Genomic DNA, 22670 nt, shown 5'->3' with positions numbered 1-22670 from the left:
AGGCATTACCTTGGGCTCAGACAAGGGCTCCCATTCCCTGGTTGGTTTTTTGCTGGAATTGCCGGAGGAAGGGAAAAGGGAAGTAAGACGGGACCCTGGGGATGCCCCCACACCCCAGAGACAGTAGACCCCAGCATCTGACACACAGAACCTATACCAGGGTAGTCTGTGTGAGCAGGTGAATGGACACATGTTCACACAGAAAGTCCCAGAGTGAGACCATGTGACTCATCAATCATAATACTCATGTTTCCGGGGCCACAGACTGCTGCAACCCAGAACGCCTCAGTGAAAGAGCCAGTTCTCAGAGGAGGCGGAAGCTTCAGGGTATGTACACTGCCAACAGGTGGACGCTGGCTGAGCTAAGGAGGCTGTAAGAGCAAAGCCAGGGCCTACTGACGTCCCCAGTGTGTCTCCCTCCCCAGGACTGGAGGGAAGGTGGGGGTCACTCACGTGAGCAGGTTTCCAGGTGCTGACAAGGAACGTTCCTCCCGCCGGCTGCCCTCAAATGGGTTCCCGAAAGAGCGTTTCCGAATCATGGTCTTCACTAGGATCTGAGGAGGGAGAAGGAAGAGGGGGTGGTGATGGCTGGGCCACAGGAGGTTCCATGCACCCTCTTCTCTTTGGCCCCTGCCAGCTCCCAGGGCTCATGACTCTTGCAGGCCCTTCCTACACAGGAGCCACCAGCCAGAGCCACCCTGAGCCTAGGGGCAGCTAACTTACTGGAGCCCGTTCCCTGCCTGCCCTAAGGTCCAGGCTCAGATAGTGGCTTGTTGTGATCCAGTTCCCAGCCTACCCAGGCCCAAGACCCTGTGTTCCCCAGAGAGCTGGCTATGCGTCCCTTAGCCATCGCTGAAAGTCACATGAGGTCATCCTACTCTATCCCACAAGAAACAATTCTCACAATTCTCAGGGAAGAGATGATGTGTTTTCAAGATTGAGAGTGAATTCACACAAGATAAACTCACCATTTTAAGAGTCCAGAGCTACCAAAGCTATGGATGCTCAAGTCTCTTATAGAAAGGAGTTCAGTATTTGTAAATAATGTCTGCATATTCTCCAGTGTACTTTAAACCACCTTGAGCTAATTTAGAACACAGAACATAATATAAACACTTTGTCGATCGCTAGAGCTAATCACTTAGAGCATGACAAGAAGTCAGGTTTACGTGTCTGGTGTCTTTTTTCATATATTTTTGATCGGCGGTTAGCTGAATTTATAGATGTGGAAACCAACTGTATACACTGAGTGGTTTTTAGTATATTCACATCACCTTAATCCAGTTTCAGTAGTCATTCCGAACCGAATCCTTCCCCACACAGCCCTTAGCAACTACGAATCTTCTTGTCTGTGTGTGTGTATATATACATATACACACAATATATACATACACACCTATTCTGAGCATTTCCTATATACAGAACCAACTGCTACTAGCCTTTTTTGTCTAATTGTTTTTAAATTAAATTTTTTATTTATGTATATGAATGATTTCCTGTATGTATGTATGTGCACTGTCTACATGCCTGAAGGTGAGAAGAAGTTATGGATAGATATAAACTGCAAATGTATGCTGGGTGCTTTGCTAGAGCAGTGAGTATTCCTATACATCTCTCCAGATCCTAAAAGAGTTTCTTTTGTTGTTGTTGTTTTGTTTTTATTTTGTTTTTCGAGACAGGGTTTCTCTGTGTAACAGCCCTAGCTGTCCTGGAACGAGATCTTGTAGACCAGGCTGGCCTTGAACTCACAAAGATCCGACTGTTTCTGCCTCCAGAGTGCTGGGATTAAAGGCAAGCACCACCACAGACCGGTTTGTTTTGTTTTTAAATATTTCCTATGTATAGAGACCAGAAGAGGGTGGTGGATCCCTTGGAACAAGAGTTACTGACAGTTGTGAGCCTCTATGCGGGTATAGATGGCTGAGCCATCTGTCCAGCCCCTAAGGTTTTCAGACTTTTTATTTGTGGTGTGTGTAGGTGTAGGGTGCACATGTGTGGTGTGTGTAGACGTAGGGTGCACATGTGTGGTGTGTAGATGGTGCACATGTGTGGTGTGTGTAGGTGTAGGGTGTGCATGTGTGGTGTGTAGGTGTAGGGTGCACATGTGTGGTGTGTAGATGGTGCACATGTGTGGTGTGTAGATGTAGGGTGCACATGTGTGGAGGTAGAAGACAATCCCTGCTGTTGGGCCTTGCCTTCCACCTTATGTGTGTGTGTGTGTGTGGGGGGGGTGTCCCTCTAGCTGTTCACTGCTGTGTATGCCGGGCTAGTTGGCAAGGGAGCTTCCAGAAGATTCTCCTGTCTGCCTCACGTCTTCTTGTCAGGATGTGCTGAGATTAGTCTGACATTTTACATGGGTTCTGGGGATCTGCACTCAGGTTGCTGGGCTTGCCTCTAATTCCAGCTCCGAGGGATCTGATGCCCTTGTCTGGCCTCCATGTCTGCATGAATGTGCATCCATATTCAGTCACCCATGCACACACAATTACACAGAATGTAAAAAACTCTTCAAATATAAGGGAAAAATAAAAAGGTAGAAATATTCAAATGTCCATTAGTTGGAAAATGTAAAACCTGCAGCACATCAGTGTAGCTGAGTACTCAGGAATGAAGCGCCCATACAGCTACCACAGGGGTGAGCCTTGGACACCTGACACTAGTAAAAGAAGCCAGACACAAAAGGCCACACAGTGCAGGATTCCACAGACACCTAATGTCCAGCACAGATCAACAGAGGCAAAAAGCAGACCATCTCCAGGGGAGAGGGGGGAACAACACGAGGAATCGGGGGTTTCTTCTGATGTGATGAGAACTTCTCACAGCAGGGTACTGAGGACGGTACTGTCAATGTCCCAAATGCCAATGATGGGCTCACTCTGGAATAGTTAAAGGCAAGGAAAGCCAATGGAGAATAGAAGTCACAACCAGAGAGGCTTACAGTGACTGGTAGGCCCCTTTCTCTGGGCTTTGGTGGGTGTTGTGCCCTGGCTGCGTTTTCTGTCAGCCTCCCCTTCTGCACCCAGCACTGGCCTCTGATCGCACGGGAAGGTTGCTCTCTGGGTCCATCTTTCTCAGAAGGTTGGAGCCCTGAGAACTGGTACCACGGCTCATCTCAAGACTGGCATGTGACAGGCACTCAGTAATGACAGGGACAGACCGCATCTCTCCCAACACGGACACATCCCAGCACCTGTTACCTCTCTTTCTGTGCTGCTAGGGTGGAGATTTAAACCTCTACCTTCATCCTTCAGCAGTGTGGGCTTTCTGGGAGTCTCTTGTTTGATACTACCTCTCACTCCCTGTGCGCCCTCTCAGCAGGTTACACCCTGCCATTCTGTGTTCACCCATTTCTTTTTTCCAATTTTTATATTACGTGATTGTTTTGCCTACATGTATATCTGTGCACCACTTGCATGCCTGGTACCCACAGAGGCCAAGAGGTTTCAGATCCCCTGGAACTGGAGCTGCAGACAGCTGTAAGCTCTGAGTACTGGGACTCAAACCTGGATCCTCTGAAAGAAGAGCAGGTACTCTAATCACCGAGCTCTCTCTCCAGCCCCATTTGAGCCATCACAGGATCTGCCCCTCGTTTAGTCCGTCTATTACAACAGACATGTACTTCTTGGCATGACCATCTGCCTCCCACTGAAGACAGAGAACATGTGTGTTGTGCTAATAGCTGTCCCCCTCCCTAAGGAACCAGTGACAGTGACCTACTCCAGATCCCCGGGCCAGGTGCTCTCCCTCCAGAGTGATCAGGGGAACAGAACCACACACAACGGCCGAGTCGGACCCAGCTTCCTTTCCCACCACAGGCACAGGACAGGGTGCGTGGGTGAAGGGTAAACTAGGAGAGGGGAGTGGGTGGGTGAATGAGTCTGTGAGTGGAGGTCATGCAGAGCCCCGGGTGGGAAAAGAGGAGACATGAATGGGTGCCCGACCCCAGAGCTCAAGTTCTAAAGAAGGCAAGAGACAGCGTGGAGTAAGCGAGAGAGAGCAGGCAAGCAGAGAGCAGGGCCAACTCCCAGACTCCCAAAAGGACCCTTGAGACCGGGCTGCTTGTCTGCTGGGGCTGGGCCTGGCCAAACAGAACCTGGGCTCCTGAGAAGGCTGTGGATGCTTGGAGCCTGAACCCCTGGGCCTCCCACCTCCCTCCTGGAGTCAGACACCCTCCTGGGGGGCTGGCAATGAGGCGGCTCCTACAGTCTCTAAACTGAGGCTTGAAGACTACTTCCTTCTCCCAGAGCTAGGACCCAGATTCAAGATCACAAAAAGGAGCCCAGTGTCTCCCTTGTGAAACCCTATATCACAAGATCGGGAAGAACTTTCTGCAGTGTGAGAACTACCCACACGGCAGATGTGTCCCGCACCAGCTGAGAACCCTGCCTCGAACTCCGAGGCTCCAGGCCCATTGCTTACTCTGGTTCGCTTGTCCTCACCTTCCTGGCTCCTCTTCCCTAACATGCTCTGAAAGCACCAATTCCAGAAGAGTTATACGATGCCTGGGCGCGGGGGCTGCCCACCTCTACAGAAATCTGGGAGCCCCAGGGCTACCTGGCCCAATGAGTGGCTATGAGTCAGGAGTAACTCCAACAGGATCCTGATCCTCAGATCCCACATCTGCTTGCTTCCCAGGCATCTGGCATGTGTCCAGCCCTGTCCTCTCTAGCCCTGCCTCAGGTGCTCTCAGTTCTTGCTCTTGGTCAGTGGGCCTTCCCGCCTTACCACAGTCGCCAGGCTGGGAATGTGTTTGACTGAATTCTCGACCTCCTCTTCGGTCACCTCGACCAGTGTGCAGTTCTCGTCCTCCGATGGCAATGGTTCGGCCCCGTGCCTCGTGACCCAAGGGTGCAGCTTCAACGAATGACAGGAGGGGTGAGGGACAGGCGCCACTGGTTCCCATAAGGCCCTGCCAGCGAGCAGTGCCAAGGAGGGCATGCAGGAAGGAGAGGCTAGGGCCGGGGTCAGGCATGCGGTAGAGCCAGTGATCCCAGCAGGGAGGGTAGGCGAGTGAGAAGCGAGGAAAGGAGAAAAGGTGGAGACAGAGTGGGAGGGCTGCAGAGCTGTGTATGTGCAGGGGCGGGTCTCCGTCTGGTTCCTTGTCATGGCAGGAGCAACCAGAACCTGACTATAGCCTTGCCCCGCTGCCCCAGGGCAGCCAATGGTCCCCACCAACTCTTCCTGAACGAAGAGGTTGTATTCTATGCATTTTCCCATCCACAGAAGAGGAAACAAGGAGTTATAGAGGGGGCTGATGGAATGGCACACTCCGAAGAGCACCCAAGTCCCCTCTCTGGGGTCCAAGTCCTTATCTGTGACTTTTGGACCCTCTTAAAGACACCCTTTCAGTTCAAGTGAGCCAGGCGCCTCAGAAATCCTGGACCGTATCTCGAAATATCTGTCTGTTTTTCCTTCCTTCCTTCTTTCAACATGGCCACATCTCAAGTTGGCCTCTACAGGATGACCTTAAACCTCTGATCCTGGCCCACCCACCCACACACACACATGCTGTGATTCTAGGCATGCACTACCACGTCCAATTTATACAGTACCGGAAACAGAACCTGGAGCTTCATGCACGCCAATCAATCATTCTATCCACTGAGTGATATACCTAGCCCATGTTGGGATTTATTGTTTTAAGGGCCAGAAGTGTGTACTGGGCACTGGCAGGGGAATGCGAAGTGGCAGATAAGGCCTCTGCTGAAAAGACTTTCTACTAGGGTAGTATTCAGCAGGCAGAGGTTGAACTGCCCACTAGCTTCTTCCCACCCTCTCAGCAGTTTCTCGAAGGGACCGGCCCACACCTTTGATAGGGCCAAAGAAAGGACTTGAGGTTCAGCAGCCAGAATGTGGAGCACACAGAGGCTTTGGATCACTCTTCGAGGGTGGACACCATCAGCGCAAGCCAATGGGAGCAAGCGCAGGCAGCCCCGCTGATGGTCACAGCTCCCACAGCGCCCACAACCATCAACACTCGCCCCTGCTCCCAGCGGCACCCAGCAGCCCAGAGGCTCCGGGACATGGGAAGGCAGAGATGCCAGCAGGGTGTGGTGCTGTGGATAGGACCGAGCCAAACGTTTCCAAGCACAGGCCACAGGCCTCAAGTTCAAGCCTCCTTAGCCAGCAGCAGTCATGTACCTTGATCTCGGGCACCACAATCCTGGACTCTGGGTTCTTGTCCAGCATTCGGGTGATCAGATCTTTCAAGTCTTCAGCTATATCAGGCCTGGGGGTGGAGACACATCATGGATAGATCACAAAAACCTCGGGAACCTGACCGCTAAGGAATTAGAAGCAGGTGATGAACAGACAGGCTCTACTCACTGGTCTGGAAACTCCAGGGCCTGGCTCTTGATCTTACTGTGCAAACACATGATCCGCTCATCCATGAACGGGCACTGTGGAGAGGCCAGGGAGGATGGCGGTCAGCGGCTGCCACCTGCACCCTTCAGAGGCCATCTGTGCTGTGCCACCCCTCAGGGACCACGACAGAGAAATGAACAGCAGTGGCCCAGGCTAGAGAGGAAGCAGGAACCACTGCCCTTCACTCTACCCCCAAATCTATGAAGGAACGGGAATGCCAAGCTTGTCTCCAGCCCTTCCCAACTGCACCACTGACCTGCTTTGTTTCCTACCGACACAAAAGCAAACACTCTTCCCCACCCTCCTACTCAGAGACCAGTAAGGAAGCTAAGACTAGTACGGGTGTACGGGCGTCTGGGTGTGCGTGAGTGCACGTGTGTGTGTGTATGAGAGAGAGAGAGAGAGAGAGAGAGAGAGACAGAGACTGTGAGAGTTTAGTCTGGCTCAGGACCCGCAGTCACTCATCCATGACCCAACATCAACATCATGGCCTGCTCTCCCCAGTCACACCTGACCAAAGCTACCTATGTGCGGCCTCGCCAGGCTTCCTACAGCAGACCTACCTCATTCTTGCCAACCACCATGCCCCAGCGGGGCACGTAACCCTGACATTACAGTCATTTGCTGGTAACTCCTTTCCACTGGGGCCTCAACACCAGCTCAGGACTTCCTGGTGGGCTCTTTCTCAGGAAGTCCTTGGCACAATAAAGACCTGCTGAACTAATGAAAATTGAAATTGGTTCTATCTTCTCAGGGGTTGTAAAATGTGTATTGAACTGGAGGTGCAGCTCAGTGGTACAAATAGTGCTTAGTATTCTATACAAGGTTTGATTGCTAGCTGGGGGCAGGCATGTTGATAAATTGATAGGACACTGTAATACAATGGTAGATTCCAGGTGGCAGGGTTTGACTTTTCACCGTAGAATTCTCTCAACTTTATACTGAACTGAAAATTGTTTGAAAGACTGAAGTCAAAAGAATTTTTTCTTGGGGCTGGAGAGATGGCTCAGAGGTTAAGAGCTCTGGCTGCTCTTCCAGAGGACCTGAGTTCAATTCCCAGCAACCACATGGTGGCTCACAACCATCTGTGTTGAGATCTGGCGCCCTCCTCTGGCATGCGGGCATACATCGAGGCAGAATGTTGTATACATAATAAATAAATCTTTAAAAAAAACTTTTTCTTTTAAATACATATATATAAATGTGTGTGTGTGTGTGTGTGTGTGTGTGTGCATGTAAGTACAGTATATGCTGTTTGCATGCAGTGCCCTTGGAGACCAGTAGGGGGAGTGAGATTCCCTGGAGCTGGAAATTCAGCCCTTTGTGAGCAGCCAAGTGGGCACTGGGAACTGATCCTGGGTTCTCTCTGCAAGAGCAGAGAGTAACTTAACTGCTAGGCCATCTCACTAGCTCCAAAAAGAATTTTTTAAAATAAATACTCCAGGAAAATAGTTTAAAAACAAAACAAAACAAAAAAAAAAAAACAAAAAAAAACCCCTCCTTTGTTTCTACATAGAACAAGATTTTTTTCCTTCGAGACAGGGTTGCTCTGTATAGCCCTAGCTGTCCTGGAACTCACTATGTAGACCAGGCTGGCCTTGAATTCAGGGATCCACCTGCCTCTGTCTATGGCTAGTTTTGAAACAAGATTCCTAAACTTTCCTCCACAGGAACACAAGCTCAAAAAGGGAAGGAGCCAGGTTTTTATTGCTCAGAGACTTTAGAGTTGAAAGAGGTGCCTTGCCAGGTATAATGGTGCACTCCTTTAATCCCAGCACTTGGAGGCAGAGGCAGGTAGATCTCTGTGAGTTCAAGACCAGTCTGGTCTACAGAGCTGAGTTCCATGACAGTCAGAGGAGCTACACAGAGAAACTCTGTCTGGGTAGGTGGGGGACACACAAGAAAAAAAGAGGAAAAGAGGTGCCTCTGAACATGAATAATGTTAGGACAGTAGAAAAAAGAACCATAACAAGAAGACAAAATACCATTCCCTAAGTCAATAATTACCTTTGAACTGATTCCCATTCCCATTCTACCCCCAGCAACAGTGGCTAGGAACACTCTGATGAAAAGAACACAGTACTAAGGAGCTTCAAGGAACACAATGATTGACTAGTGATATCTGTCTGTCTCAGGCTCGGGAATGGAGAGAGGTGGAATATTTGTTGTCTGTGCCCTAAACTCATCAACTATCTAGAATCTCCACACAGTCTCTGCTGATCTATTCCATTCAAACATTTCTATATAGATGAGACTATCGTCAGCGATATGCATGTTACAAAGGATCTGTTTTAGCTATTTGTTCAGCTGTGGAGATACCATCTGCACATAAGAACCAGTCACCCACAGCAGTCCTACGACAGAACACGCCACCCTCTTACCTGGCCAAAGACAAAGCAGTACAGAGTCACACCCATGGCCCAAACATCCAGGGCCTGAAAGGAAACGGAAGGTTAGTGTGATACTCAACATCTGCTTTCGCAGGTCCAATAACCAAGTCTCCAACCTCCTTGGGAACCACCTTTTCTCCTTTTGGTTTGTTTGTCTCTTTTTGTTTTTCAAGACAGGGTTTCTCTGTATAACTACTCTGGCTGTCCTAGAACTTGCTTTGTAGACCAGGCTGGCCTCAAACACACAGAGATCTACCTTTGCCTCTAGAGGTCTGGGAATAAAGGCTAAACTACCTTTTCTTAATCCACACTCTTGGGGTGGAGCAAACTCTGAATCCTAGCCTTTTTGGTTGGGACATGACACACTGGTATAGCCAATGAAATCACAACGCCCCAGCCAAAGCGGTTGGTCACAGGTTCTTTGCAGTGGCTATTCCGAGAGGACATTCTAGCTACTTAAGTTGACTACCTTATGAAAAGTAGCCTGCAGGTACTGGTGCCTGACCCACCCACAGGGAAACCAGCTTAGCAGAACAGAGACAAAGATGGGGAGATACCAATCCTTGCTTGAGTCCTCTAACTGGCTGATGATACTCATCAGCTACATGCCCAGTGGGCTTGCTTTCTGTACAGCTCTGTCGGATTTTTGCTACTTAGAACCAAAGAACCCTGAGACAGGCAGAACTCAGCAGAGACAGCCCTACCTTCCCAGAGAAGATCTTGCGGGTCTCTGAGAGCGACTCAGGTGCCATGAAGGCAGGTGTGCCCACGGTGTTGGACAGCAAGGCATCGCTGCCCTTGAACTCATTGCTCACACCGAAGTCAGCTATCTTGATGTGCCCATCCTCTCCCACCAGGAGGTTGGAAGGTTTGATGTCACGGTGGATGATTTTCTGGTAGTGTACTGGAAGAGAGGGAACAGGAAAACCCCATGAGAATCTCCACTTGGTCACTCTGATGCCTCATCTTCCAAGCCCCAGATCCCCTGCCCATGCATGCTCTGAGACATAAGGGGAAAGTGAATTTAAGGACGTTTATGCATTCTCGAAACACCAACTGTCTACGGCAATTTTTAACCACCTCTCATGGCCTATAAACAGTTTTTGTTGAGTCTCTAACATCCAGACAGGCACACTGACACTTGTGACAGTCAAACACTGTTTCATTTACCAATGGCTAACATTCATCATGGTCAGCAAGTCAACTAAGCCAGAGCAGGCTCATCTGAAGTATGAACCACAAAGCAGAACTGGGGACACAATCCTATGGTCTGGAAGTCACAAGTGCGAATTCTGGGCTAATGATGAATTTGATGGTGTAAAAGAGTAATAGCTCAGGGCTTCATTCTGTGTTTAATACTTCTCATTTATCCCGATTAACTGTCACAACCATTGCCCATGGCAGGCAGGGGTAAAAGTCACAATAGCCAACTCAGAACTACTGATGGCTACAGGCTGATCCCAACCCTGGTGAGTCACTTTATTTCATGGATGAGGAAACCAGGGTGCCGGGAGGAAAGAGGATCCCCACCCCAGGCTGCTGGACTGGGAAGATGATGCAAACAGAGCCCTCACTGTACCCGGTCTGCATAGAAAGTGCTGGAGTTTTAAAGCTCACTGATGGGCTGGGGAGAAGGCTCGGGCAGTAAAGGGTCACAGGCGAGAGGGTCTGAGTTTGGTCCCCAGTACCAATTAGGAAGAAAAAAAAAAAGAGTTGAGTATGGTGGTGTGGGGAAGCAGAGATGAGTGGATCCCAGGTCTATGGCCAGCCAGCCTGGCCTACCTGGTGAGGTCCAAGCCAAAGAAAGACTCTGTCTCCAAAATAATAAAATAAAAAATAAAAAGTTAATATATATATATAAATTAGTGTATATATACACACAAATTTTTGTCTTTCTATCTCTGTAGTCTATCACAATATATTAATAAAATAAACTAATAAAATAAAAAAGGGCTGTTCTCATCATAAAAATAAATAAAAAAGTTAAGACAAGGTGGAGAGCTCCAGAGGGAAGACACTGAGGCCCTCTGGCCTCCACATGAATCACATATATGTCCATGTCTACAAAATCTCACTATGCCACTGATCTTCATCTTCTCTGCAGCAGGGAGAAGGGCTTCCATTCCCAAGCACAGTCCACCATTCCCAGGACTGTGTGGGAGACCTCTGCAGCTCACACAATCTCCCAGGACCGTGTGGGGGACCTATGCAGCTCACACAATCTCCCAGGACCGTGTGGGAGACCTCTGCAGCTCACACAATCTCCCAGGACCGTGTGGGAGACCTCTGCAGCTCACACAATCTCCCAGGACCGTGTGGGAGACCTCTGCAGCTCACACAATCTCCCAGGACTGTGTGGGGGACCTAGACAGCTCACACAATCTCCCAGGACTGTGTTGGGGACCTATGCAGCTCACATAATTTCCCAGGACTGTGTTGGGGACCACTGCAGCTCACAGTCCTGTGTTCCCAGCAGGGAAACGAAGTACTTTCCATTTTCCACCCGCTAACTGGGACGCTAACTACCCAGAGGTGAGTGGTTCCCCACAGGCACGGCTTACAGTACTCAATGCCTTTGATCAGATCCTGGAAGTAGAACCGGGCCTGGTCTTCAGACAGTGGCTTGAGAGTGGGCACTTCCATCACAGGCCTGTAAGGTAGACACATGTATAAACAGTGTGCACCAGATCCAGCTAGCCCTGGCCCACGCTCTCCCTCAGAGCCCGGCTCCCCTCACTCAGCTTGCAGGGGAAGCCTGGCATTTCACCTGGGAGATGGATACTCACCCTTGGTTGACCAATTCAAACACTGTGGGAAGAGAAGGAGGTAAAACTGTCACACTGGGACACCGAAAATCCGCCTCCCTCCTCCTCATCTACCCTACCTCCAGCCTCTTCTAGACATTCTAAGCACAGAAGTGAATCCTGGGAGGCCTGAGGAGACACATACACAGTCCACTGAACCAAAGCTGCTCTGTGATGCTAGGACTGCAGGGAGACAAAGGACCTCCTGAGAGCCATAGGACCCCACACCTGAACTTGGAAAGCTGTATCTGGTGGTAGAGGCCTGTAATCCCAACTATACAGGAGGCTAAGGCAGAGGGAATAACAAATTCAAAGCCAGTCTGGACTACAGAGCAAGTTCAAAACTAGCCTAGCCAACTCAGTGAGCTCCTATTTCAAAAAGTAAAATGCGGGGGGGGGGGGGGGGGAACCAGGGATATAACATACACTAGGCCCTAGGTTTCAGCACCAGCAATGAAAGACCATACATGCATGTATTCATACACACACACACAAACAGAGCCAAGGGTGCAATGACCACACAAGCATGCACACACGCATGCATGCACACACACACAAACACAGAGCCAAGGGTGCAATGACCACACATGCATGCACACACACACGCATGCATGCACACACACACAAACACAGAGCCAAGGGTGCAAGGACCACACATGCATGTACACACACACGCATGCATGCACACACACAGAGCCAGGGATGCAGGAAGGAAAATAAAACCAGGGGGAAAGGAACTAAGGCTGGATCCTAGGCTGTCTTCTCATCTTTCCACTTGTACCCAGGAGAGGACTGATGTTATGTTTGTGTGGTGGGTTAGCTTCATCAACTTGACACAGCTTAGACTCACTTGGAGAGAACATCAGTGAGGGGCTGTCAACAGCTTGTGGCGTGACTTGGGGAACACTGTGTTTGTTGGAAGACTCAACCTAAATGTACGCAGCACTTTTTAGTACCAGGACACAGAGGAAGGAGAGCTTCACTTGTTTGCTCGCCTGGCTTGTAGTCTCGATGGTGAGTTCATCTCCCTGCTGCTGCCACTGCTGATTCCCATGCTGATATTAGAACCAGCTTGTTCAGGCTTCCAACACAGACTGAGACCAGCTGACCTACAGGAATCTTCCAGACTGTCAGTGCCAGACTGGTACTGCTGAGGAACCCAGCCACACAGGCTCTCTCCAGTATGAAAGCTATTGACAATATTGATAAATCTACTGTTGATATATATCTCTACTCTATGGGCTCTGTTCCTTAGAGAAACCTGACTAATACAACCTCCATATTCCCCCAGGACCCCGGCAGATCTGCTCTTGCCTTGGGCTGTGGTTACAAGTGCTGGCCTTTCTTGCTTTGGTTATTTATGTCTTACCTTGCAACTTCACAAACTCCTCTACCTTGTTTCCTCCCACCCGAGCACAAGCCACCAGCTATGGAGGACGCTGGCCTATTGAAACAGGTCTCTATTTCGGACACTGACAGTTCAGCCACTCTTGGGGTTGAGTGGTGGGCAGAAGCTTCTGTTGTTTTTGTGATTAGGAACTGAACCCTGGCCACATACACGCCACACAAGTGCTCTGAGCTGTAGCTTCTGCTAATTTTTATTATTTTTAATTACAGGTATGTGTGTGGGGTCTGTGTACATGTGTGTAGGTGCCCTTGAAGGCCAGAGGCATCATAGTTCCCTGGCTCTGGAGTTATAGGCACTGTGAACCCCCCATTATGGGTGCTAAGAACCAAACTCAGATCTCTATAATAACAGTTCAAGCTTTTTTTCTGGGTTTCTCGATTTGTTTTATGATAGGGTTTTACTATACAGCCCTAGCTGGCTTAGAACTCACTATGTTGACCAGGATGGCCTCAAACTCAGAAATGTGGCTGCCTCTGCCTCCCAAGTGTTGTCTGCTGTATTCTGAAGGAAAATGGCCCCCACAGGTCCACAGAGAGTAGCACTATTTGAGGTAGCTTTGTTGAAGGAAATGTGTCACTAGGGGTGGGTTTTGAGGTGTCAGATGCTCAAGCCAGGCCCAGTGTCTCACTATCTTCCTGCTGCCTGCTGATCCAGATGTTGAACTCTCAGCTACCTCTCCAGCACCATGTCTGCCTTCCCACTGCCATGCTTCCCACCATGTGACAATGGACTTCACCTCTGAACTGTAAACCAGCCCCAATTAAACATTTCCCAATTAACTGTTGCCACAGTCATGGTGTCTCTTCACAGCAACAGAACACTAAGACATCCTCTATAAGCGTGCCTGCCTGAATTTATGTGCACTGTAGGAGCCTGTGGAGGCCATAAGGCATCAGATCACCTGAGATTGGAGTTTACAGGCATTTGTGAGCCACTAGATGTGGGTGCTGAGAACAAACTTGAGTCCTCTGACTGATTCATGTCTCTAACACCTGTTTTAACTTGTAGAAATATAGATGTTTTCTACCCTTTGAGCCCCTGGCCTGCTATTAAAGTCTCTACACTGCTCACCCTCTGTCCTCAGCACTCTTGGCTGTGGCTGGAAAATGTATGGACTCTCATCCTATTTTACCAACCCAGAGCTCTGGTTTCTTTCTCCGTGAACGGTCTATTATTCTCATTTTCCTTTTGTGTAGTGTTGTTACCTTCACCGCCTTTGCACTGCACTTAGGTGACTGCTCTGAGAATGTTTTAAGATGTTTCCTGAGAAACCTAAAAGGGACATGGATACGGTAGCATTTGTTAAATGAACAACCTGCTCCGGCACAGGCACAGGCTTTTGGAATTCAGAGTGAGAAAATTACTGTAGGAGTAAATAGGCTCAAATAATTTTTCAAGTTTTCTGATTAAATTTAGATTTCACTTGCTTGCTTGCCATGTATTCAATTTGGCTCCCTCTACAGACCATGTAAATTAGTGTTTATTGAATGTTTTTTTTTTTAAAGTTTATTTATTATGTGTACAATATTCTGTGTGTATGCCTGAAGGCCAGAAGAGGGCGCCAGACCTCTTTACAGATGGTTGTGAGCCACCATGTGGTTGACTGGGAATCATGTGGTTGACTGGGAATTGAACTCAGGACCTTTGGAAGAGTAGGCAATGCTCTTAACCACTGAGCCATCTCTCCAGCCCCATTGAATGTTTTTTTTTAGAGATTTTTTTGTTTTTGTTTTTTCAAGACAGGGTTTCTCTGTAGCTTTGAAACCTGTCCTGGAACTAGTTCTATAGACTAGGCTGGTCTTGAACTCACAGAGATCCTCCTGCCTCTGTTTCCCGAGTGCTGGGATTAAAAGTATGCGCCACCACTGCCAGACTAATGTTTTATTTTTCATATTTCCATACCCTAACACGCACGCACGCACGCACGGGAAAGGTCAGACACTGAATGCAGAATGTAGACCTTGCACATTCGAGGTACACAGACCACCATGAGATACACTCACTCGTGTTTCTCTTTAAGTTGACTCAGTTTCTTTTTTGTTTTTCAGACAGGGTTTCTCTGTGGAACAGTCCTGGCTGTCCTGGGACTCACTCTGTAGACCAGGCTGGCCTCAAACTCACTGAGATCCACCTGCCTCTGCCTCCTGAGTGCTGGGATTAAAGGTGTAAACCACCACCGCCCGGCTTAATTGACTCAAGTTTATAATTTTTTTCCTTGGTTTTTGAGACAAGGTCTCACTTCACAGCCTCTGACAGCTGGCCTGGAAACCACAGGTAGGTCCTCCTGTCTCTGCCTCCCAGATGTACCATCATTCCTGATGTCCTCACCATTTGTAAATGACATCTCTGAAGACACACCTGAGCTTTAGTCTGTGAGTAGGACCCAGATCTTGGATTGCCTCACCATGGCTTCTCAAACTCATCATTCTTACCCCTGACTCTTCTCCCTACTTATGAGCACCCCTATTTTTAAATTCTTAATGCCTTGGGGCGTTCCCACCTGCTCTTCCTCTATGCCCTGCCCAAGTGTAACATGGCCAAATCCTTGACATTCAGGTTATCCTGTAGGAAGTGGTTTCCAGTTTCTCTGAATCACCCTAATTACTCTTAAAACATATAAAGTTCTAGTTTATTTATCAACACGCTTTCCTGTCTGGGATATCAGGTATAAAGGTCTCTTCTTTATCACACTATCCTCAGGCCTGGAACAGTTCTGAATATGCAGTAGCTGCTCAAGAAAGAGCTGCAAATGAAAACCTAGGTGATCTAGACGTTAAAGTCCCAGCAAGAATTACCTCCCACACCCTGCTTTAAACCGGGTGTGTGGGCTCCTGTGGGGCCTAGCTGGACCAGGAAAGAAGAACCTGTCCTTGACTCCAGGGCTACAGCTATGAGGAGGGGACACCAGGGCCTTGGCAAATGCAGCTACCCCAGAATGGATGGAGGAAAGCCCTTACCCATGTACAGATGGTCCTCGTTGGGGTCATCCAGGACCTGATGGCACAGCCGCCCAATGTCAGGAGCAAGGAGAAAAAGAACAGATATGAGCAAGAGGAAGTAGAAGTGTGTGATGGTGTGTGTCCACAGGAGGGTGCACTTCCCATCCTTCTTCCTAGTCAAGGGGGAAGACAGAAATTCCCAGAGTATGATACCCAAGTCCCCCTGTCCTCAAGCTCAGGCCAGTCCTCATAGTCTGGAACATCCTGAAGAACAGCAAGGAGAAGTAAATCCTCCCCAGAAATGTCCCACACCTGGATGGCAGTCCAGTTCATCTCCTAGGAAACATGTCCTGGCTTCGGGGGAAAAGTTAAACCCTAACTGAACTCAAGCAGCCCCTCCACAAAGTGAACTCACACCTCCCCACCTTAGCAGGACACGTCTCTGCTTCTGTCTCTGTCTGATGGGCAGGTCCCAAGCTTATCCACCTTGATTGTCTTGGTGATGTCTCATATGTGCTGGGCACAAAGTAGGTACCCAAGAAACACCTGATAGATAAACAAACAGAATGGCTACATAGTCTTGCTGAACTGGGTGGAAAGCTGGATGCACGGTGTAGGGAAAAAAAAAGATCCCATTAGGACTCAGGGGTACCTGCAAACCATGCACCCCGGGGCTCTGCTAAGATGGCCAACTCCAGCACTGGAGAAGTGAGATCAGGATCACAGCGTGGCATCAGGAAAGAGGGCAACAGCTGGTGGCTACTCTCTCTCTTTTGGAGAGAGGCATGAGCAAGACCCCTGTCTAGAGTAGGACTCCTATCTCTTCACATCACCCACCTTCCCCAGCCACCCAAGACACAAGACTGCAGGCACAGCCGAGCAATCCATCTCAAGGAAGTTAGACTGAGGGTCCACCTAGAGTTCTGTAGCCATGAACTCCAGGCAAGGATTGGCAATAGTATCCCTCATATCCCGAAGGCAAGGCTATGTTCCCCAAATACTGAGGCTCTGATGGTCCTTTCCTTGTAACGTCCTTTTCTGTTGTCTTTGCTGAGCAGGAAATAGCTAGGGCCACTTCAAAGACCACTGTCTCCACAAAGTCTTTCATGCCCCATTCAGACAGCCAACACTGACCTTTACCAGGTCAGTGAGAAGGAACTCAGATCTGGATCTCCTGGGAATCCCCCAATCACCTCCAGGGGGCTATCAGAAGAAAATTATTCTTACTAAGACAACACTGGCCTTTCCCGCTCTTTCTCTACCTGCATTCAGTACAAAATAGTATCACAGTGGATGAAGGCCAAAGCAGACAGAGAATCCAGATACCTTTAGTAAGCCAAACATTAACGAAAAAGAAAAACAATAACAACAGCAGCAGCAACCAGCAGCAAGAGTATAAAATCCATCCTTTTACATTTGTTTTGTTTTGATTGTTTGCTTCAGAGAACAGACAACTCATTCAGTAAAGCCACTGCTTTACAAGCACAAGGACTTCAGTCCAGTGCCAGAGCCTATGTAAGAAAGTCCCAGGGCAAAGAGATGGCTCTTTAGGGGTTAAGAGCACCTACTGCTCTTGCAGAAGAAAGAGTTCTGCTCCCAGCACTATATCATACAGCTCACAACCACCTCTAATCCCAGTTCCAGGGAACGTGACACCTCTGGCATCAGCAAGTACACGCACATACCCTATCACATACACAGAATTAATTAAAAATAAAACAGTAAATCTTTTTTTAAAAGTGAAGCCCAGTGGCACATGTTTATAATTCCAGTGCTGAAGAGACAGAAAGAAGCAGATATCTGGGGCTTGCTGGCCCAACAGCCTAGCCTAGTAGGTGAACTCTAGGCCAGAGAGAGACCCTGCCTCACATAAACAAGGGGGATAGCACTTCCTGAGGATAGACATCCAAGACTGACTTCTGTTCTCCACAAGCATGTACACACATGTACCCTCACCTACATTATACACGCATGCAAACATACAAACAAGTTGTTACTATTCATAAAAAAAATACATTACTCTTGTTGGGCAGTGGTGGCACACACCTGTGGGGTAGAGGCAGAGGGATTTCTGAGTTTGAGGCCAGCCTGGTCTACAGAATGAGTTCTAGGACAGCCAGGACTACACAAAGAAACCATACTTGAAACACAAAAATAAACAAATAAAAAATTACTATTTATCACATATAATAAGATTATTGTTTTTCCATGAATAAAATTTTGTCAATTTACATTTTTGTTTTGGGGTTTTGTTTGTTTTGAGACACGATTGACTGTAACCCGGGCTGACCTTGAATGTTGGATTTTCTTGCCTCCACTTCAAGCATTGTGAATCCAGGTGTGCACCACCATGTCCAGCTCTGGTTTATATTTTAATGGGATGCATATGGATGAATGTGAACAACGTGAACAGCAGCACTCTGAGGTCTGCTGAAGGCAAATGCAGTATGTCCCTCACAGGCTCAATGCAACGAAACCAGCAAACGTGAACAGAAAACAGCCTTCAGCCAAAATCAACCTTTCCTCCTATGAAGTTGTTTTCTCTAGGTATCCATTACAATGACTGTAGCTAACACAAAGTTTCCTCGGATTTAAAGTGTATCAAGCCATCCTGAGCAAAAAAATACAAAACAAAACCAAAAACAAAACCATGAGACCTACTAGGCTGAAGCAAAGGCTGTCTAACACAGTGCGAGTCCAGCTCCTCCAGTGTTTATAGATAACGTTTTCCTGGAGCACAATCATGATTTCTTACCATTTTGTTTGTTTTTGAGACAGAGTCTTGCTATGTAGCCCTGGCTAGCCTGGAATTCATTGTATCTACTAGATCCGCCTCGAACTCACAGAGATCTGACTCCTCTGCCTTCTTGAGTGCTGGGATTAAAAGTGTGCACCACTACACTCAAAACTATTGTTTTGCTTTAAATTATTGTTGTTGTTGCTGTTGCTGTCGTGTGTATGGAAGTCAGAGGACTACTTTGTGGAGTTAGCTCTTCATGTGGGTTCTGGGGATCCAACTCAGGTCATGAGACTTTCCATCGAGGGCCTAGGCCAACTGAGCCATCTCACGGGGGACTTCACCTGTTTGTATGCACAACTACTTCCGTATTCCAACTACCTGTGTGTAGAAGAAAAACTGACAACCTCAAAGACAAAGAAGCAGGTAAAGGGCAAGCCTTGGAACTCTCAGTCTCAACTTCTGCATCTGTAAAATGGCAGTGATAGGTAGTCTTGGGAAGTGACAGTGACATGAAGCAATAGTGTGAGGGTATGTGAGGCCACAAGGTCCTCACTCAGCCTTGAGATCTTAGCAAACAGGAATTTAGATATTAACAAAGCCGGGGCTAGACCATCAGCCTCCCTCCTCACCTCCACCAGCTTCACTACGTTGGGGTGGTCCAGCTTCTTGAGGATGGCGATCTCCTGGTACACCTGCTCGATGGGGCCCCTGGGCTGGATGCAGCCCCCTGGAGCTGGGCGAGTCCCTCGGGGTGGGGGGCGACCTGCAGGAAGCACAGGGTTAGGGTACAGGCCTTCTGCGGAGGGGAGCTGCTAATGGGACAAAGGGTAAAGGACTTCTGGGAGTTGGGAGCAGCCTTTTCTTCATGGCTCCCCCACTACTGGAAATCAGGGAGGCGGGAGGCACCCTCCTCCTATTCACTGCCGATCCTTTTCCCCGTCACATGCTCAAACCACAGTGAGTAAGGCTCACCGAGGACACTGGTCTGGTTCAGCTATCTCAACGCTCTCAACATCGGGGAAAGTGGTTAGGGGTAGCTCGGCGAGTAGAGCACTTGCCTAGCACACACCAAGTCCTCGGATGGATCCCCAGTGCTGCATAAAACAGGATGTGGTGGGGTACCCTGAAACCTTAGCCCTTGGGAGGCAGAGGCAGGAAGCCCAGAAGTTCAAGGTAACCCTTGACTACACAGAAAGGAAAGGCCAGTCTCGGTTACAAGAGATACTGTCTCAAACAAAACAAACAAACAAAAAAAACCCTTCATGTAAATCAATCACTTCTCTATGGGGCTCAGTGCCCACTGGATAAAACAGACATAAACATTATTCCTCTCCTCAATGCAGGAAATGGTACAGTTGTACCAGAAAGCCAGGAGAAGAAACAAAAAACTGAGTCAATGAGAGAAAAATGAGACAGCTCTGCCAGGATGGAGCGTTTCTCAGTCAAAAGCTGTTGACCGTGAAGCCCAACTGTCGAAGCCGCTGTCTCACACATCCTGTGTGAGGAAGCCTGGGAGGATGATGAGCAGAACAAATGCAGCTGTGAGCACGCCTGCGCAAGGGAGCACGGGCTCAGCTGCGGGAAGGGTGTGCAAGGCAGGCCAAGGGAAGCCTCCGCCTGGAAAGTGGCCACAGGAGGCAGGAATAGTGGGGCATCTGCCAGCCATCACCCAGGAGGCTAAGCAGGAGGATCCACAGCTTGAGACCAACCCCTGCACAGTAAGACCTTGTCTCAAACCAAAAGCAAGGGCCAGACGCAGTGGCAGCTGGGATTACAGGTGACTGCCAGCACCCACCTGAGCCCGACTTTTCTGTGGGTTCTGGGTCCAAACTCCATCTTAACACTTACATGGCAAGCACCTTATCCACTGAGCCATCTCCCCAAATCCCGTATTATTTTATTTGAGAGGCAAGTCTTGCTCTCCTGAAGCTTGCAATGTAGAAGAGGTTAGTCCTGAATTCACAGACCCACCTACTTCTGCCTGCCAAGTGCTGGGCTTAAAGAAGTGCACTACCATGTCAGGTCCAATATTTAACTGTTAAAAACATTCACGGGGGAGGGGGAGGGAAATGGGAAGCGGTTGTGGGGACGAGGCAGAAATCCTTAATAAATAAATAAATTAAAAAAAAAACATTCAATATTTTAAATGTGTGGAGTTTTGTTTGGTTGGTTAGTTGGTCTTTTTGAGAAAGGGTTTCTCTGTGTAGCCCTGGCTGTCCTAGAACTTGCTCTGTAGACCAGGCTGGCCTAAAACTCAGAGATCCTCTGCCTCCTGAGTGCTGGGATCAAGGATGCATGTGACCACCCACCACTCAGTCAGTTAGTTTCTTTCTTTTCTTTCTTTCTTTCTTTCTTTCTTTAGTTATTCTTCTTTTTCATGTGTGTGCTTTTACAAAACATGGTCCCACAGAGCTGTGGCTGGCCTTGTGTTCTGACCTTCCACTTCCTGAGTGCTGGTGTTACCAGCATGTGCACCATGCATGCTGACCCTCCTCCCTCCACTTCCTGAGGGCTGGTGTTACCAGCATGTGCACCATGCATGCTGACCCTCCTCCCTCCACTTCCTGAGTGCTGGTGTTACCAGCATGTGCACCATGCATGCTGACCCTCCTCCCTCCACTTCCTGAGTGCTGGTGTTACCGGCATGTTTACCATGCACTCTGATTATCACCACTAGGTAACTGCAGAACATTTTCATGGCTCTTCCCAAAAATCTAATTCTTTCTTCTGCTGATCTACTTTTTTTCCTCGTGGATTTGCCTATTCTTGGTATTTTATATAAACAGAATTATGTAGTAAGTGACTTTTGTCTGGTCTTTTTCACTTAAAATGCTTTCAATCAAGTAATATCAAAAATTAGGACCCTATGGTGACTGAATACTAATTTACCAGATGCATGTACATTTTACTTACTCATTGGTTGGGGGCCCCTAGGGATGTTTCCACTCAATGGATAACATGAACAGTGCTGCTAGTCACATGCATGTATGAGCCTTGTCTCTTGCTTCTTTTTCTTTCTCCTGGATACTAGAGAAGCTGCTGGATCCTGAGGTGTGATGACTACTGTTGTTAACTAGAAAGTCTAGAATCACCTGAGACGCCTCTTGATCGCATTAACTGAGACGGGACCCACTGTGGGTGGTACCAGTCCCTGGCTGGAATCCTGCACTATGTCAGCAGAGAAAAGGCACTGAATACTGGTGTTCATTTGTCTCTGCTTCCTGATTATGGATACAATGTAGCCAGTTGCCTAAGGCATCTGCCTCTCTGACACCCCTAAATACCAGTCACAGTGAAGTATTTCAGCCTAAAGGTGGTTTTGTCAACCTTTTGTCAGAACACCAGGCAAAGAAACTAAGACATATGGTCAGCTTTTTATTTGTTATTTTGTTCATATCCATCTTCAGCTATTTATTTATTATTTATTTTGGCATGAATATGCCACAGAATGAATGTAGAGGACAGAGAGCAACTTGCAGGAGTCACTTCTCTCCTACCCTATGGGCCCTGGGGATCAAACTCAGATCACTGGGTTTGGTGGCAAGAGCGTTTACAGTTGAGCCATCTCTCCAGTCCTCAAATTCAGCTTTAAAACTCTTAAATAAAAATGAATCAGGACCCATAGTAAGAAGTTCAGTACTACTCTCAGGGGAAGCTCTGTGCCGGAGGTGGTCTTCCCCGAGTGGCTCTGCTGGACATTACATCCACTGGCTCTGTCTGATTTCACCTCAGTACCCACACCTGAGAACAAAGCCCACCACACTCACGTGGAAAGCCGGCCTGCCGGATCAGCTTCTTTTTGGACAGCACTTTCATCGCCTGCAGAAGGAAAGACCCCCAAGTGCAATTAAAGACAGCAGGAAGACTAGGCTCTCTCCTCTCCAAGCCTCTCACTGAGCTCCCAGGCCTTGGTGCCTCGGGACAAGGCAGTGAGAACACAGTCACAGCGGAGGAGGCTAGCTAGTACTGGAGCCGAGACAGTAACGACCCTGGAGGTTCCTGGTCAGCAGACCCAGCTGGGAA

General features: G+C 48.4%; 1 protein-coding gene across 3 annotated transcripts in view; it reads right to left on the bottom strand.

The window, feature by feature from the left end:
- Nucleotides 1-22670, bottom strand: part of Camkk2 (calcium/calmodulin dependent protein kinase kinase 2) — a 50921-nt gene that overhangs the window by 5793 nt on the left and 22458 nt on the right. For 2 of the 3 annotated variants that reach the window (XM_041648705.1, XM_041648704.1), the window contains 12 exons: nt 22415-22466; nt 19277-19410; nt 15926-15962; nt 11543-11564; nt 11318-11406; nt 9461-9660; nt 8748-8801; nt 6328-6401; nt 6142-6229; nt 4726-4854; nt 454-554; nt 10-52 (listed from right to left, as the gene is read on the bottom strand). In XM_041648705.1, coding sequence (XP_041504639.1) covers nt 10-52; nt 454-554; nt 4726-4854; nt 6142-6229; nt 6328-6401; nt 8748-8801; nt 9461-9660; nt 11318-11406; nt 11543-11564; nt 15926-15962; nt 19277-19410; nt 22415-22466 — 1023 coding nt within the window. The remainder of the gene's footprint in view (nt 1-9; nt 53-453; nt 555-4725; nt 4855-6141; nt 6230-6327; nt 6402-8747; nt 8802-9460; nt 9661-11317; nt 11407-11542; nt 11565-15925; nt 15963-19276; nt 19411-22414; nt 22467-22670) is intronic. The other variant, XM_041648706.1, reaches the window with a different exon arrangement.

This window comes from Microtus oregoni, unplaced genomic scaffold, assembly GCF_018167655.1.
Source record: "Microtus oregoni isolate MIOR12 unplaced genomic scaffold, Mior012 000003F_ref0000135, whole genome shotgun sequence".
Lineage (NCBI taxonomy): Eukaryota > Metazoa > Chordata > Mammalia > Rodentia > Cricetidae > Microtus > Microtus oregoni.
This window is presented reverse-complemented; position numbering and strand designations above follow the sequence as displayed.